Raw genomic sequence first — 16,555 nt, 5'->3', positions numbered from 1 at the left:
CAGTTACGCAGCTGGAGTTGTAAGGCATCAACGCGAATGGCGACTAACCTGGCTGCACTGCACTCGAGCTGTAGTCTCTTTCACCACTGAACGCCCCGCGTTTCACTTTCCGCGTCACTGAAAGTGAAACCAAACCAAAGCAGCTGTACAAAGGCATCTAGGCTTCAGAATTAAGAGTACCACTCCTTGCTTTCATGCTTGTATGTAACATTAGTAGGTTACTCCAGTACTAGTGTACTAGGGCATGATAGCCTGGCAGTGCAGTGCAGTACACAAACCGCTCTTTCCTGCTCAGACTTTAGTTTGCAACCTGAAACACTGCTGCTGGGCCGTTTCTCACACGCTCGTCTCTAGCTGGTTTATGAACAAGGGATGATCAGATCAGGGGGACCAAGGATGGAGCCATGGAGGTGATGTAGAGGCACATGCATTCGTTTCTTGACAGGCCGCTTTTGATGCTAATTGCCGATGCCAAGTACAGACACACTACAGTGGGATACGGCAAAGAACCAGTGCAGTAGCGCTCCTACATGAGCTAGCAAAAGATGGTCACTCACCGAGTCAGTTCATGCAGACGGGGTGAAAGGGCCAGTATAGAACCGAGGCTAATGGACAAGCAAAAAACAAACAAAACTGATTTTAAGGGAAACGATTCTCTCTGTCTTTCTCCCCCCAGCTTCCCTTTTCAGCTCTTCGTTCACGGAGATGCTTCCTGTTTTTGTGGGATGGTGCATTCAGAAGCTATATCTCTTTTAAGCATGGTGCCAGTTTTGTTTCTGTATTTGTGTGGACCAAATGAGCTCATACGCTGTGCCATATTCCACCATTTTAAGGCTATTATTGTCCTACTGCCATATTCGGCCAAGAGTTTTTTCACTACCCTCTAAGAAGATTACTTCAATGTACTTCCACGGGGCAAAAAAAGACTACAATGTTACACCATTAATTTGTTTTGCCTTCTCTATCTTGCATCAATCCATCTTATTTGGCACGCAGTGGTACTGAAACTGAAACAGACGAAGCCCCTTACTGGCATTGTAAAAAAAGAAGAGTAACAATATTAACCAAGTCTCTATGTATTAATGCCATGCATAGCTACCACTTCGTTCGTCACGCGGTACCGCATTCAGGCTAGGTCCTAGGTCACAGCCTTACCGGTCAGTACCAACTTGGGAAAAGAGGCATCCATGTTTCTTTTTCTTCATCTTTTACCAGCTGCAGATGGACGAAAGCACTATCGCCCTATTGATTTTTTCTCCCTTTGTGCCAGAATCTGCTGTCTCGTGCCACACCAGTACAGTAATACACTGATACTTTTACATAATTAAAAAAACAAAATAGAAAGAAACTTTTACAATGGAGGAGTTCTGACTTGTGAGAAGCTAAGCATATATTTGAAATGAGAGCTATGTGCATCTGCTTTGCTAAGTACAATTCAGATCAAGCCGAGATGCTTCTTACTTGCAGCAGCAGGAGACTAAAATGAGATTATCCAAGCCAAGTTTTTTTTAAAAAAAAAATGTTTATTTTGATACCACGGGGTGTGCCATGCATATGATGCGTTACAACCCAAGGTTTCTCTCGCCCACAAATTGCCATTCGCCTTGGACCTTTGTATTTTGTTTATTTTTTTTTCAAACAAAAGGTCCACATGCAAGTTCTAGCTCATCTTTTGCCCCCTTGTGGGTGTGACTGTGATGGCAACAAAAATATGTCCCGGCTGATGATGAGAGGGGAGGGTGAAGGAACCATCTTGGCTGCAGAAGCAAGCAAGAATCCTACCGTCGGAGCGTGCCATCGAGCCCTACTAACAGTAGCCCCTCACCCTCACCTCAACAACAGTCGAGAGGCCTGCTCCTGCGCCAACTAAGCTCTCGTGACCGGCACACTTATGATGCTGTGGCAGCACGCATAAAAGGGTACATGAGCTGATGAGCAACGACGTAAGGGATGAACAAGAAAGTACGCAGCGTTTGGTGTTTGCAGCATCTTAGTGTTTTCCTTTTCCCTGACGAAGGAAGGTTGTTTCTGTTACATTACTGTGAGGATGAGATATCTCCAAATGTCTCTTCGCAAAGCGACAGCAAGAGCAAGCCTCCCTGGCGCAGGCCGGAGCTTACAAACTCGCAGCGGTTATTACTCTGGCAGAGAAATGGCATGGAAAATGTCCCCAGGCAGAAACAAAAATACCCTGTCATTGTCGTGGTAAACAAACCATAACCAATTGCTGCTTGATTGCTTTTGCTTGCTTGCTCCGTGTCCGGACTCCAGAATCAGGATTGGCTCCATCAAATCAATCGAGTAAAAGCCCGGGCAGAGAGAAAAAAAAGAAAAGATGAGCCGCGAGAGAGCTGGGGGAAAGCAGAGGAAGATGCTGTGGGGGGGGCGCCGTGCCAGTAAGCCACGCCTATTCCCGATGCCGTTCTAATTGCGAGACAGCAAACGCATGACAGGGTACCATGCGCCCCTTCACTCCTGGCCTGTATGCGAACGCGCGGGGTGGTCACCTACCATGTGAACGGCGCGCGGCAGCAGCTGCCCCTTCCCCTGCCCCTGCCCCGCCCCCTGTGTGCTCCACGGAGAAACCAACCCCCATCAATGTACTCATCTCGTATACATGCACGCACACATCGGCTTTTCAGAAGACAAGTCCATGATTGCTCATGCCGTCATGCGATAGTGGGCATACCATGCATGAATGGCTTTGCTGGTCGCAAAGGCTATTTCCAAAGCAAAACTCTGGAGATGTACTACAAGTACAGCTCCCATCGTCCGCAGAGCTGGTGTCCTCCTTCTCAGCGCTGTAGAACCGCGTAGCACGTACCATGGCGATGAACGGTGCACCAGCGACGCCGCACGAACACGAGGTCTGGCTGTGGGGGAAGAGAAGACGGAGGAGAGTTAAGCGCAAACGGACCGGTGGTTAACCTACGCAAAGCACTCACTCACTGTGCCAAGAGAGCGACCCCGTTTGCGGTGGTCGCGTCGCGTTAGCCTTAGCCCTTGTTTAGTTCGCAAAATTTAGAATTTGGGGCTACTGTAGCACCTTCGTTTTTATTTGGTAAATAGTGTCCAAACATTGACTAATTAGGCTTACAACGTTCGTCTCGCAATTTCCCACCAAACTATGCAATTAGTTTTTCTTTTCATCTACATTTAATGCTCCATGCACGGGCCACAAACATTCGATGTGACAAGTACTGTAGCAACTTTTTGGACTTTGATGTCCAACTAAACAAGGGCTTAGCCACCGCGCGCCGTGGCCCGTGGTGGCGTCACCAGTCCCTAGTCACTCGCCAGCACTGCGCGCTGCGCCCACGTCGACGCTACCAGCCAAACTGTTGCCCCACTCGCCGATCGCCGTTACCTGCTGCTCGATCAGGTGCGAAGAATAGTTCCCGGCAGCTGCGTCGATCATCGGGCTAATGGACCGTCCCTGTAACGGTAAGCCTATAATCTGGTTATGTTTGGCTGCTCGTAAAGCCGCTTGTGCTAATTTATACGGCTAATTTATTGGGAGAGAAAAATAATATACCATAGCTTATAAACCGACTTATAATGCTCCCTTTATCTGCCCGCCTGCGGCTGTGCGAACGATACCAATACCATACGGCGATATCTACAGAGCGTGACAGTAACCAGTAGGTGTCGTTGCAACTGTCAAGTGAAACTGGGATTACGTTTGCCTGCTACGTGCCTGCGTATATGCGTACGCTCCTGCTGGCGGCACAGGGCCACAGGACAAAGGCTACCGGTACCGGTAATTTTCTGCGGCAGCTGTAGACGGCCAGTGCGATGCCAAGACCGAGCAGCCAGCCGAGCGGGCATTTTCTGCCCGGATGGGACGGCCGCGGCGTGAGGCTCGGTTCAACTTTCAAGCTCGACCTCTCGGCTCTCGCCGAAGACCCGGGGGACTGCGAGCTCGTCACCAGTCTCGCGTTCACTCGTGTCATAGCCGGTTCCCCCCAGCTGCTTCGTGGACCAACCGAATTCACCCGCGAGATCCGCCTCGGGCTCCGCGCTCCAGGTATGGTAACAGTACAGGCCCATTTATTTATTAATGGGGAATTTATTAATAACCCCCGTTCTCTTTTAACCACGCGTTAATCCCAGAATCAACAACCGACGTTACTCTGACCACTGAACTGTAGTGACCTGAGGCCAGCCGATGCAAGCCAAGCGCGTCGTAGGAGTAGGAGGGAGGGGAGAGAAGAGAGGGGATGATGACGACGGTTTGATGGCTCATGGCTTGGGCTTGAGAGGGACGGGTGCCACGTGGACGTGAGTGGTGGGCCATGCATATAACCACCTCCCGGCGCTCCCGCCGAACGTGGAGATAGCAGGAGCAGTGCCTGTAAAAATCGAAAGCCCCTAACCAACTCGAACCAACCAACCAACAATCTCGTATAGTACTCATAGCCAGTGGCGGATATAGAACATGATCGAAGGAGGAGCTGATCTCTTCTTCTTTCTCTCTTCATTTTTTTTCTTTGCTCCACCTCTCTTTTTCCTCACTCTTTCTATATTTTCATTGATGCACCAGCCGTAGGAGGCGAGCCCCACCCAGCCCCGCCGTAGATCCACCCCTGCTCGTAGCCGCACCTATAGTGATATCCGAGCTATATCTAGATCCGTATATGGCGTATTTATATGCCTATATTACTCATTCAAAACTGCATTAGCAGATGCGACGGACAATCTGTTGGGATGCATTATACTCGTGCCGGGCAGCGTGGTGTGTGTGTTTGGTGGGTGGGGGGTGGGGGGGAGGGGGCACCGCGCAGCGAGAGAAGGGGCAGAGAACAAAATGGACTGGGCACAGTGCGCAACTGTTCATGCCTAGCCTTTTCGCTGCTGCTGCTGGTCCTGACAGTGGCAGCAAGCAGCAGAATGAAGGATGCATCGGCAGATGCAGGCGGTGCCGTGGTGGTGGGCGGCGGCAGCATCCAGCACTCCAGCAGGCAGGCAACAGCAATGCGGCCGAAGCAAAAGGAGAGTGAGAGCAAGAGAGCAAGCAGAGCGGCGGAGTTTCATTTTCTGCAACAAACTAAACATGAACGCCAGGCCGATCCTGCATTGCTATCGCCAGTTCGATGCTGGGTTTTTTTGGCTACCGGCTAATGACTGCGATTGCCTTGGTGGCTCTGCCAAGCTCCCTGCTATGGACAGTTGGAACGAGCACAGCTGGAGACTGCAACAGAAAGCAACGCTTCAGCCAGATGGCTCTTTTTTGGATTTTCTTGATTCAGATGAGAATTCAAGAGCTAGCTAGCTGCCCCGATCTACTCTGTTCCATGGCTTGAAACAAGCAAAAAGACAGAACGAAATGGAGGACTACAGAGATATTGTAGCTGACTGAATCAATGCAAACGAACAAATATTATACTAAGGAAAAAAACGAACCTCCCAACCCGAGCAAAGATCGAGCTGTTCGTTGGTTATGATAAGTTTGGCCGGTGCTAGTTTATTACGAGAGAAAAACACTGTTGGGCTGAAACCAACAGGCGAAAGGCGAGCGGCCTTCCTTACTGCTTCGTTAATCAGTAAGTCTTTTCTTTCTGTCTCTGATGATCCTTACCTCGAATCGTCTCCACTGGAATCAGCCGAAAGGCGAGCGGCCGGCTTGCTTGCTCTGTTAGCTTTCAAGAACCTGCTGGCTTGGACGAGAGGAAGGGATCTGACACGGCGGAGACCTCCACGTCGTCGAAGGGCGCGGGGAGGTTCAGATCAATGAAACCCAGGCTCTTCATTGCAATCGAAGGATCAGCGCCTGATGTGACGGCTGCTGCTGCTGCTGCCGCCGCCGCCGCCGCCGAGCAGAGGTGAGACCGCTTGTGGCCGCCGAGAGCTTGCCCGGACGGGAACACGCGGAAGCAGTAGGGGCACTCGTGCGGCTGCTGCGCCTTGGAGTCCTCCTCGCTGCCCTCGCATTCTGGCAATGGCTGCAGCGGGGCCGGGGCGGGCGGCGGCGGAGTGCTGAGCGGGGGCGCGCAGCAGCCGCCCCTGCCGCCACGCACGTTACTGGCCCGGTGGCCCCCGAGGGCCTGGTACGATCGGAACACCTTCTTGCACGCGGGGCACTCGTACCGCGTCCGCTTCTGCGCTGCCACGGCGGCGGCGGCGACCACCACGGGGCGGGCGTCGCTCTCGTCGTCGTCGGAGTCGAGGCGGTACGGGTACGGGTACGGCCGCGACGGCGCGGACCAGGAGTCGCGGGAGAGCATCATCAGGGACAGCGCGACGTCCTCCTCGGGCGTGGCCGCGTCGGAGACCGAGCTCACCTGCTCCGCATCCCCCGATCCGGCGTGCGAGCGCTTGGCGTCCGGCGACGGGGAGTAGTAGTCCGTCGTCTCGCTCTCGCGATCAGAGAAGTCGGAGTCGTCGTCGAGGCGGACGCGGCGCTTGGGATTCTTCTCCCGCAGCGCGTGCGGCCCCTGGATGGGGCTGCGCTTCTTTGCGTCGGCGGCGTCGTCGTCGATGCCGCCGCCGGCCGCGATGGAGGTCGAAGCCGACGACGCCGAGGAGATCTGCGACTTAGCGGCGGCGATGGAGTGGGCGCGCATGTGGCCGGCGAGGGCGCGGGGGCTGGCGAAGCGGCGGGAGCATAGCTTGCATGTGTTCTTGGCCATGGCGAGAGCTTGATGAGAGAGAGCTCGGGAGAGCTAAAATTACGAGCTTTTGGAGGAGACGAGCGAGCGAGAGAACTGCCCTGCCCCCCTGCCTCCGTGGGGGAGTTATAGAATATAGCGGAACTGCCAAGCTTCCCCCACATTTATTTCCTTTTGATTTCCTCCTATATCTTTTGTGTTTTTGTGGGGCTCCTCGTATCCTTTGGTTATTGCAATTTTGAGAGCACAACTATTGTATCCTTGGAATACCAAAAACATTAATTAATTTTAAGATGATGGGCAAGAGAAATATAGTGCATTGTCAAGAGAGAAAAAAAGAAAAATATGAAGTGACAGGCCCGGGAAATTCTCCTTAAATACTCTTAGTATCCTACTCAGAAAAAGAATGGAAGAACTAAAAAAAATATCTGAAGAAAAAAATATAAATTTTGCGTACATTGTATGAATTGATGTTGGTCATATGAAGGATATGAAATGTATCTTGTGGTCCAATTCCTTGTCTTGTATGCATGGCACAAAGATCGCTTTTAATCAACAATTAATTGTCTATTTCCAACCATATATACAGATCATTTGTACACGCACACTACTTTATGAACCAGCTGTGTTATATATTATATATATTTTTTTTGACCAACCAGCTCTGTGATGAATTCTAGTTGGCTACTACTGTCAATACAAGAATTAGGAGCAATAATCCTAGCAACTTTGGATTTTTTTCAAGATGTCTCGGCTGTCAATCTGCCTTTTTATGGACTAGCTTAATATAGGCTAGATTTTCCATGTTAAGCCACCATTCCGCTCGGATCACGACTGGGAAGTGCGGTTGGCCGGTTTCCGGCCTTGGCTTGACTGGCTCCAACCTCCAACCCTGCTGGTGCGCCATACGTGCAGCGAGCTGAGTGAGCGGGAGACTGAAGAAGAGTTCAGAGCAGAGCAGGGGAGGGAACAAGGAGAAGGTGCCAACAAGGCTGGCTGGGATGCTCAGAAGGCTCCCGGGAAGCAAACAAAGTGCTTGCATGCAATGCATGCTGCTGACCGACGGTGGAGTGGTCTTTTGGTACGCGTCAAAATTAATCGCATGGGATCGGATCCAAAACTGCAATGTCACTACCACCCAAGATCACGGTATGGTTTTGGCAACGCTTCATTACTGGCTCCATTCCATCGATCAGTAGCTTCCTTCCTCTCCTCTCAAAGACATGCAGGGCCAGGCAGGCAGTAGTATCTCATTATTCCTTTCCTTCCCCGTAATTTCTCCCGTTCCTGAAATTACTACGTACTCCACGCTTTACTTGCATCGACTTCCATCCGTTTTTTACCACTCTCTAGTCTCTAACAAGGCATGGTGTGACTGGTTTCCCCCCTGTAGCCTGTACGAGTAAGTCAAATCCTTTCTCAAAAAATAGACGATATTTACTGAGACCGGGAGCTTAGCAAGCGAGTAAAGCATCGGCTCAGCGTGCCGCCCCGGCCCTGTGGGATTTGCCCTTCTTGCTGGCTGCCTGCGCGACGTGGAGTCGTGGAGGCGCTTTTGGTGCGCCTGCTGGGCGAGGGCGGGTGCTTTTCCAATTCCAACCAACCGCTTTGGAGATTTCCTGGCAGTAGGTGCGCGCCGGTTCACATGATTACCCCACTAAACACCTACTCCAAAGTTAATCGCCTCGCCCGGCACCATTCTTGCTCAAGCATTCATCGACTGTGCTGTGGACGGGCCACGTGTAGCCGTGTGTGTACGAGCAACTGCAGCAACCAAAGTTATGCTGCGAGCACCGGTAGTTCCAGAGCTGGCTGCTGATGCAAAAAAAAAAAAAGAAAAAAGAGAGACTAGCAAACACTGTTGAGTAGGCAAGAAAGCAGCCAGCGGAAGCCAGCGGCACTGAATTGAATTGAAGATGCTACTATATGGGGCTCTATCGCCAACTGAACTGAAGATGGAGCAACGAAGCAACAACTCGGCAAGCGGTCTCGGTTTGTAAGCTACCAAATCGTCCTGGAGAGGGAGTCTGGGCTCTGCCAGTGAATACGAGGCAGCCGGGCAAGTGATGAGGCCACACGCCACGGCTGTAGCTTGGAAGGCCGGACGTCCGCCACCAGCAGCGCTTCTTGTTCTGTTCTCCCCTTCTCTTTTCCCTGTCATTTTCCTGCTGTCTCTATTCTCCGAATGGCCGCCGTCTCCAGCCTTTCTCCAGACCTTTTTCATCCGAATCATCATCGGGATGTAATTTCGTTCTTTCTTCCGCAGTTGGATCGGAGTGATACAGAATGTACTACTAGTGGTAGAAAAATACTACAGCTACAGTGAAGCAACAGTAACATCCAGGTGTTTATAGCTGCATATGTCGGCCACGGCGTATTTCCGGGTGAGAATCATCGTTAGATGGTGTTCGGATGTAGCGATTAAAATTTAAGAGGTATGTCGGAAGGATGTTGTATAGGGTGTTCGGATATTAATAAAAAAACAAATTATATAATCTGTCAGTACTCCACGAGATAAATTTTTTAAGGCTAATTAATTCGACATTAGCATATGTTTACTGTAGCACCGCATTGTCAAATCATAGCCTAATTAGGCTTAAAAGATTCGTCTCGCAAATTAGTCATAAACTATGTAATTAGTTTCGTAATTAGTCTATATTTAATACTCCATGCATATGTCAAAACATTCGATGGAACAACGACTAAAATTTAGGAGGGGCAACTAAACACCACCTTAGTCGGTTACTAGGCATCCGTTGCTTTTGCTTAGTTGAAGGTATGCTAGTTTTCTGCAGACTATAAAAACCGCTTTGACCTAAACCTCAAATCCTTTCTTTTTTTAGGGCAACCTCAATTTCTTTCTCCTTCTACAGAAGCCAACTTTAGAGCCTGTTTAGAATGCACCAATTTTTAAAAAATTAGTTCAACTTCACAAAAGAAACACAGGAACAAGAAAAAAAATCACATGTTCCACACAGGGCCAAGGTTTTAGCTATCGTGGTTTTGCAGCAGGAGCACATGGTCAGGGATATATTTTTTTTCTAGAGCACACGAGTACTGATCTAGCCTACAGATAGGCGATATAATGTGTTGACCTTTACTTCAATTTTTGGCTTCTAGGGAGTTCTTTTTTTTAAAATTTCTTTACATTGATGTATTGTGCTTGGAATTTTTAAAAAACTTCATTTATAAAAGAACTTCAAATGCACGGTTGAACAGTTAGTTCACCGCTATGCAAACTTTGAATCTACTCAAGATATTTATTATAACGTAAATCAAATCTAAATATTACTAACAAACATGTCGTTACGTTGCAACAGGACGCAGCTTGTTGCGTTGACATTGGATGACATGCCCTATATGTTCCAATTTATCTTGGAATTAGACAAAGTACCATGCCTAGATATGTGTCGCTCTAACTCATATAGGCATTCAAGGGTTGGAGATTTATCTATATGGATCACGTAATACGTTTAAATTCGTATTGAGATCAGACTCTCCACCATACATTGACATGATGCTCTAACTTATATGTACTCGGGAGAAAGTGAAGGCCACAAAACGTTATAGATATAAATAGAGTCTGTCTAATGCACATTCAGTTGTTTCAGTCCCTTGCATACAACCGGTTATTTGAAGGAAACCAAACAACCGAATTCTGTAGGCTCAAAATTCAGTTGTTTTGTCCCTTCAAAACAACCAGTTATTTCAAAGCAACAAAACAACCAAAAATTCTGTAGGCTCAATATTCAGTTGTTTTGTCCCTTCAATACAACTAGTTATTTCAAAAAGCAACAAAACAACCAAAGTCAAAAAATGACGACCGACACAAACACAAAAGCAAAAAGGATGAGCACAGGAACCCATATCTCAATCTCAATTGAAACAAAAACATAGCAGACAAAAAGAAGTCCAACAAGATTACTGCAAAACCTAATAAATCGAGGACGACAGCGAAAAAAATCGCTTAGAATCCTATGATTTGTTTTTAAGAGACTAGTTAAGATCTGATTGACACTACCAACATGCAGCTGATTGATTGCTCCAACTAAAAACCATTTTTTGATTACTTGATTAACCAAAACAATAATGATCCATCCATCCAAACTTACTGAAAACAATCATCTAAAGGTAGCTTAATTAATGACAAGTTCAAACAAACTACACATTATAACAAGTCTCAACTTAATAAACTAAACAAAAGTTTAAAATACTAGATGGAACCAAATCCTTCGACAAAATTCTTCATCATCCATAAGGTCAAAAGGCATAGAGAGCTCCCAAAATTACTTAAAACGATATTGTCGCATAGGCCAAATCTGAGAGCAATAAATAGACTGGTAGAAGTCATCAGCCTTAGCTCGCTTTTTCATCTTAAGCACACGGGACAAACACACATGTTGACCATCCACTCGAAAAGAACGGCCAGTCATAGATTCAACATCTTCAGCATCAGCGACTAATACATAAACAATTTGATTGACTGAATCCAAATCATATTTGTACTTGGGAACAAACGAAGGCCCACGACTTTGCCTGACAAGCCTAGCAACTAGCTTCACCTTATCTTCGGTGTTCAAATCTTTCACAGTGATGACACTAGATTGCTCTCCGGGAACTAAGTCCATATTCTCAAAAACAAACATAGCGACAACTTCATTTTCAAGAATAGCACCAGAACAATTTCCGTGTACAAAAAAGAAAATGAAACGAATTCATAAATGAATAAATAGGTACAAAGACATTGAGCTACCAGGACACTCGATAGACAAAAAGCAACAAAGAGCAAACTAAGTATTTTTCTTTAACATGTCCAGGCGGGTCACCTTTGGTTCACCCCCAAAAAGATTAATCCATTCAACCCAGCCAACTGTTTTGTGGGGATTGGGTCAAACCGAACCAAAATGCAGTGTTGGGTTATGGTCTAATCAAATAATAAAACAAAGGCACCTGTTGATGCACAAAAAACAAAACTAGACTACCACAACACTCCGTACAAAGCTAGACTGAAAATATCAATTATCATAAGTTTGTAATATAAATAAACAAATGATTAAACTGCAGTTTAAAAGATCGTGTCATGTTAAACTGCACCATATGAAGAGAATTGATTGAGAGAGAGTAAGTTGTAATCGTTTATGTCCTAATATAACACCTCGAACCAGTTGCAGATCATTGCCTCATTGATATCTAAGAGCAATTCCAATGGGCCTCTACTTGAGCCCTCAATACCAAATTTGAAGGCTTGAGGTAAAAAAAAAATTAATAAGGCCTCTATTAGAACCCTCAAATTTGAGGGGGGCCTCAAATTCCCCTCCAGCCCTTGTTTCTGGGGCTCTAGTCCAAGCCATTAAATCACTATTTGCGATAGTTTTCATACGCATGGTTGGTCCCTCCCGAGCGCTCCGTCCAACAGATCTCCCCTATTGGTGGCTCTCACGGGTCTTCTCCCTCGGCGAGCCCCTCCCCTGTCGGCGGCAGCCTCCTCCCCGCCGCCATCGCCAGATCCATCTACCTTTGGTGGCACGACCTTCTCCCAACCTCTCCCCGGCATGCCTGTTCTCATAGGTTTTTCTTTTGGCGGCGTGGCCTTCTCTCCCAGGTGCGGGTGGGCTGGCGGTGTGGCGACTGCGACCCCCGCATGGCTTGGCAGCGTGGTTGCAACACCCACGGCTTCTCTTCCGAGCATGGTCAGGCTAGTGGCCGCAACCCCGCAGCTTCTCTCTCGAGCGCGGTCAGACTAACGGCTGCGACACCCCGAGATGTCCAGCCACGTGGCAGCGACCCCATAGGGCTTTGTTCCCAACGCACGGTCTGTTGCGCGCATAGCACAGTCGGTAGGGAGAAAAAATTGAGAACGATGAGTGGGTCCTATGTATCATCCTTGGTTAGAATTAATGTAAGGGTCTTAATTTGAGAGCTATTGCTGAAGTAAATGAAAAAAAATTAAACATCGACAACTGAAGAGAGCCCTCAAATTATCATTATGGATCCTGAATTCCTGATTGCCTCTGCTCCAATTGCTCTAAGGGTTCTGTAGGTGTAGTAGTAGCAGGTGCCGTGGTGGTGGTGTTCATCGGGCTACCAGTATTGTAACAAACTTCTTTATTTATCAGTAAAGTGCGAATTAAATATACAACTACAACCCGTTCTTAGCAGTCCTAATTATAAAACTAATTGCATAAGCTATGACTAATTCGAGAAACGAATCTATTAAGCCTAACCAGCCCACGATTAGCGAACGGGTATCTACAGTAAATATATGATAATCATAGATTAATTAGGTTTAATAAATTGATCTCACGAATTAGTCACGATTCATGTAATTAGTTTTATAATTATCTCATGTTTAGTTTTCTTAATTAATATCCATCAATGTGACAGAGACAAACAGCGCCCAGTCATCCTTACCCGATCTTCGAGATTTCCGCTGAATTTGTGTTCGGTACTTTCCGAGATCTTCACACGTCGCCTCCTCCCGCGCCTGCTGCGCGCACGACGCTGTCGTGACGGCAATGGCAGTGGGCAAGATGCAAGGCGCTCAAGGAAGGAGCTCTCGTGGTCTTGTTGGGCTGCCCGGCCTTATGGGCCTTGCAGCGGCACAGGTGGCCCATAAGCATAATACCCTCTTTTCTTTTCTTTTCATTTTTTTTCCAATTTCTGAAATTTTCTTGATCCAAAGTTGACTTCAACTCAAATTCCAATTTGAAGGGAAAATTCTATAAATTCCAGCAGGAACAAGCATGACACGGTGCTTATATTCTTTTATTGATCTCCGGCATTGGGTGCGTGCCGGTTCACATGATGATTATTACCCCACTGAACGCCAGCACTGCCGTTCCAGCGTTGTGGGAGCAGCACGCTGATCATAGGGTTTGATTGGTTGCAGAGAAGTCTCGAGCTAGGATGGCTAGGCTGTGCAGGACCAAAGAAGTCGGTTTGAGTTCGTGCAAGTGGTTGTGTTTGGTTGTTTTTGTTGTTGGTTCAGTACGAGACGAGATCATGTTTGGTTGCATACATGTATCAAGTTTTGGGTGTCTGACATATGAGTCCCTGCACCATGCGTGAATCAAGCCATCCTGCACAGAGAGGGAAGTGAAAATTGAGAAGACGGAGGAGTGCGGGATGTAGGAGGGCAGATGAACAAAAGAATGTAGACGAAAGGTGCGAGTAGGGGAACCAAACACGACCGCAATGCACCGAGTGATACCGAATGGCCCTTCGAACAGCGTGAGCGGGGCAACCAATGACGCCCCTACTGATCATGCGTGCGACTGAGGCATGTATACGAGCGACTGCAGGCTGTGCCAATTATTTACTGATACTAGCGCTGGCAGTTCTGAAACAAAAACTGGTATCAATGTAGAGTACGACCGTAGACCTTTTTTTTATACGAATTCAGCAGGCAATTCAGTTCGTGCGCCACAAGGTCGTCGTGGCACCGGCTGGATTTGGATTCTGAATACGAGACATCTGGGGTGATTGTCAATCGATGCCCTGTTCGATTGGGCTTATTTGTCTTATAAATTATACTTTTTTTAGTCAATGAACAATATTTTTCTCTCATACCAAATTAACCAACAGTACTTTCAATCATGGCTTATCAGCCAAACAAGTCCAAACAAAAATGACAGATGTCATTCATATCGTCGTCCTGCTGTCCCTGTTCTTCTCGGGATGCCCGCAATCATCGTCGGGTAATCAGTAGAAAGGACACAAGAATTTGTAGCTGGATGGCTGGTGATCACAGTTACGGCCTGTTCACTTGCGTAAATTTTTAGTTAGAACAATATTTTTTTCTCACACCAAACCAGCCAACAGTAATAATCTACGATCGTATACGATCGTTTCAGCCCCAGCCGAATATGCTATTAGTCCCTTACCTACAGTAATAGTAAGTACAAGCCAATCGTTGATCTGTTGAACGGATTAAGGTTTTGAGAACTACGCTGAATATAAACTCGCCTCGCGTCCTCGCCGTCAGGTTCGTAATGCTGAGCGCGTGCAGCGCCGCATGACAGGACTACAGGAGTCGCAGTGACTGCAGAACGCTGCGGGATCCCGATGTTCAGTTTTAAGCAGAACAATAGTCAGTGTAGCAGTAGCAGATAATCACCAGTACTAGTCTACTCCAAGCGATGTACTCGGATCTTCAGAGACTGAAAGGATACTACTCCACTTCATAGCTATGGCCCTTCGGCCGAGTAAGCGTCATTAGGCCATGTATAATGCACAGGCTCTCTTGCATTGCATCGGCGCTTCCAAGGAGAGAGAAAAAGTTGTTTTCACAAGCGTCTCTTCGGGGGCTCAAGCTACAGTGGAAAATTCATTTTAAGGCGCTTAACTACCGCCGTTGAGGCCGTTCCATCCCTCGCGGGCCTGGAGATCACGTGAGATTCGGCCCTGGCGCCGCTGCTTTCCGGAGCTCCGACTCCGTCCGTAAGCGCCCAAAGGTGTCTGAGCTACAGTCGAGGGTGGAGGAATAACTAAGAACCTGTTTGGTGCGGCTCCGCTCCGCGTGCTCCCGTGCCGGAGCCGGAGCCCTTTTGCCGAAGCCCGAAATCGTGGCTTTGCCTGCCGTACGAGAAAACGGCTCCTCCTCACTCATTCCACGCCGGAAGCGCTCCTGCATCCTGCATCGTTTGGTGCGGCTCCCCTGCCGGAGCCGGAGCCGGAGCCGGAGCAGCGCAGGAGCCGCACCAAACAGATCCTAAATAACAGCCTACAAGCGCCCTGCATTGTACAGGCTCTCAGCATTACCTAAACCTGGTGCGCCTGGACAATAGATGGCCACTCAACCGCCCGCCACGTCACGGCCCGGTGGCACCGGGGTAGGCACCGGGGTAGGCACCGTGCCTGACTCGGCGCCGACTATCGACCTAGACATAACCTGTCGGGCCTTTTTTTTTTTTTTACTGGACTGACCCGAAAAGCCCCTCAAACAACTCTATTCAATGTTCTGATTTCACATTTGAAATCAAAAGAAGATCAACACTTAACAGAATGTCAGAATCTAAGTTAAGAAATTGAAAAGCAGTAGGAATGGCATCTGGCAAGATATGGAAAGCCAAATTTTATTGAGCTGATGTGCAATGATGTCTCATTAAAAATCTTTTTAGATAAAACTCACCCTTATGAGAAATCCGGGAAAGAAAAACGAGTACAACCAGCTCAAAGTTCAAATATTTAATGTCTTACAAACCATAGTTCAAGTCCAAACATGAAACATACACTAGTCTCACAGATGACACTCACACTCAGTCTCTCACTATCTCACTCTCTCTCTCTCTCAGACACGGAACAGAAGACATAGGACAAAGACAGATCACAGATACACACCAACAGTCCAACACTAGGCCACTAGTTCATCTTCACTTCTTCAGGCTGCAGAACCTTCTCCACCTCCATCTAGCCACATATTCTTGAAGGACTCTTCGAACTCTTGGTTCTCAACAGCATGCTGCAATCTGGACAGCTAGGGTTAGGGTTACTTCACCTGCAGAGACGCAGCCCAGAGCGGGAGAAGAACACAGCACGACACCACAGCCTTCGAGGGATGGCGAACTTCAAGCGACAGCAGTGAGAGGCCGAGAGCCAGATGATAGTTGAGAGGTCAAAGGTGTGGTGTGAAGATGGAGGAGAGCGAGATTCACCAAGAGATAGGCGAGATCCGACAGTGGAGAGGTCGCGTCCGATGACGAGGGTGGAGGCGATGGAAGCGACGGCAAGAGTCGCGAGATGACGAGAGGGAGGCAAGAGTCCGAGAGCGACTGAATGAGTGCGGCGCGAGGGGAGGGAAACAAATTATTACGGTTTGGCGGGGTGGGAGGGGCAGCGGAGGGAGGGGGGCTATTCCCATCCCAGCTGATCGGGCCCCTATGGGCCTACCGTTGGGCCGCCCGCCGGGCGGAGGGAGCGGCCCAAGTATGGCCTGCTCCTTCAGGTCG

At 48.2% G+C, this 16,555-nt stretch overlaps 1 protein-coding gene across 1 annotated transcript; it reads right to left on the bottom strand.

The window, feature by feature from the left end:
* Positions 1–5,205: 5,205 nt before the first annotated feature.
* On the bottom strand, positions 5,206–6,803 carry LOC136498149 (zinc finger protein ZAT1-like). The gene has a single exon (XM_066494103.1). The coding sequence runs from the start codon at positions 6,627–6,629 to the stop codon at positions 5,643–5,645; it is 987 nt and encodes a 328-aa protein (XP_066350200.1). The 5' UTR covers positions 6,630–6,803; the 3' UTR covers positions 5,206–5,642.
* Positions 6,804–16,555: the final 9,752 nt, after the last annotated feature.

The sequence above is a fragment of the Miscanthus floridulus genome, chromosome 12 (genome assembly GCF_019320115.1).
Source record: "Miscanthus floridulus cultivar M001 chromosome 12, ASM1932011v1, whole genome shotgun sequence".
Classification (NCBI taxonomy): domain Eukaryota; kingdom Viridiplantae; phylum Streptophyta; class Magnoliopsida; order Poales; family Poaceae; genus Miscanthus; species Miscanthus floridulus.
Note: the sequence above shows the minus strand (reverse complement) of the source record. Positions and strands in the feature narration are given on the sequence as shown.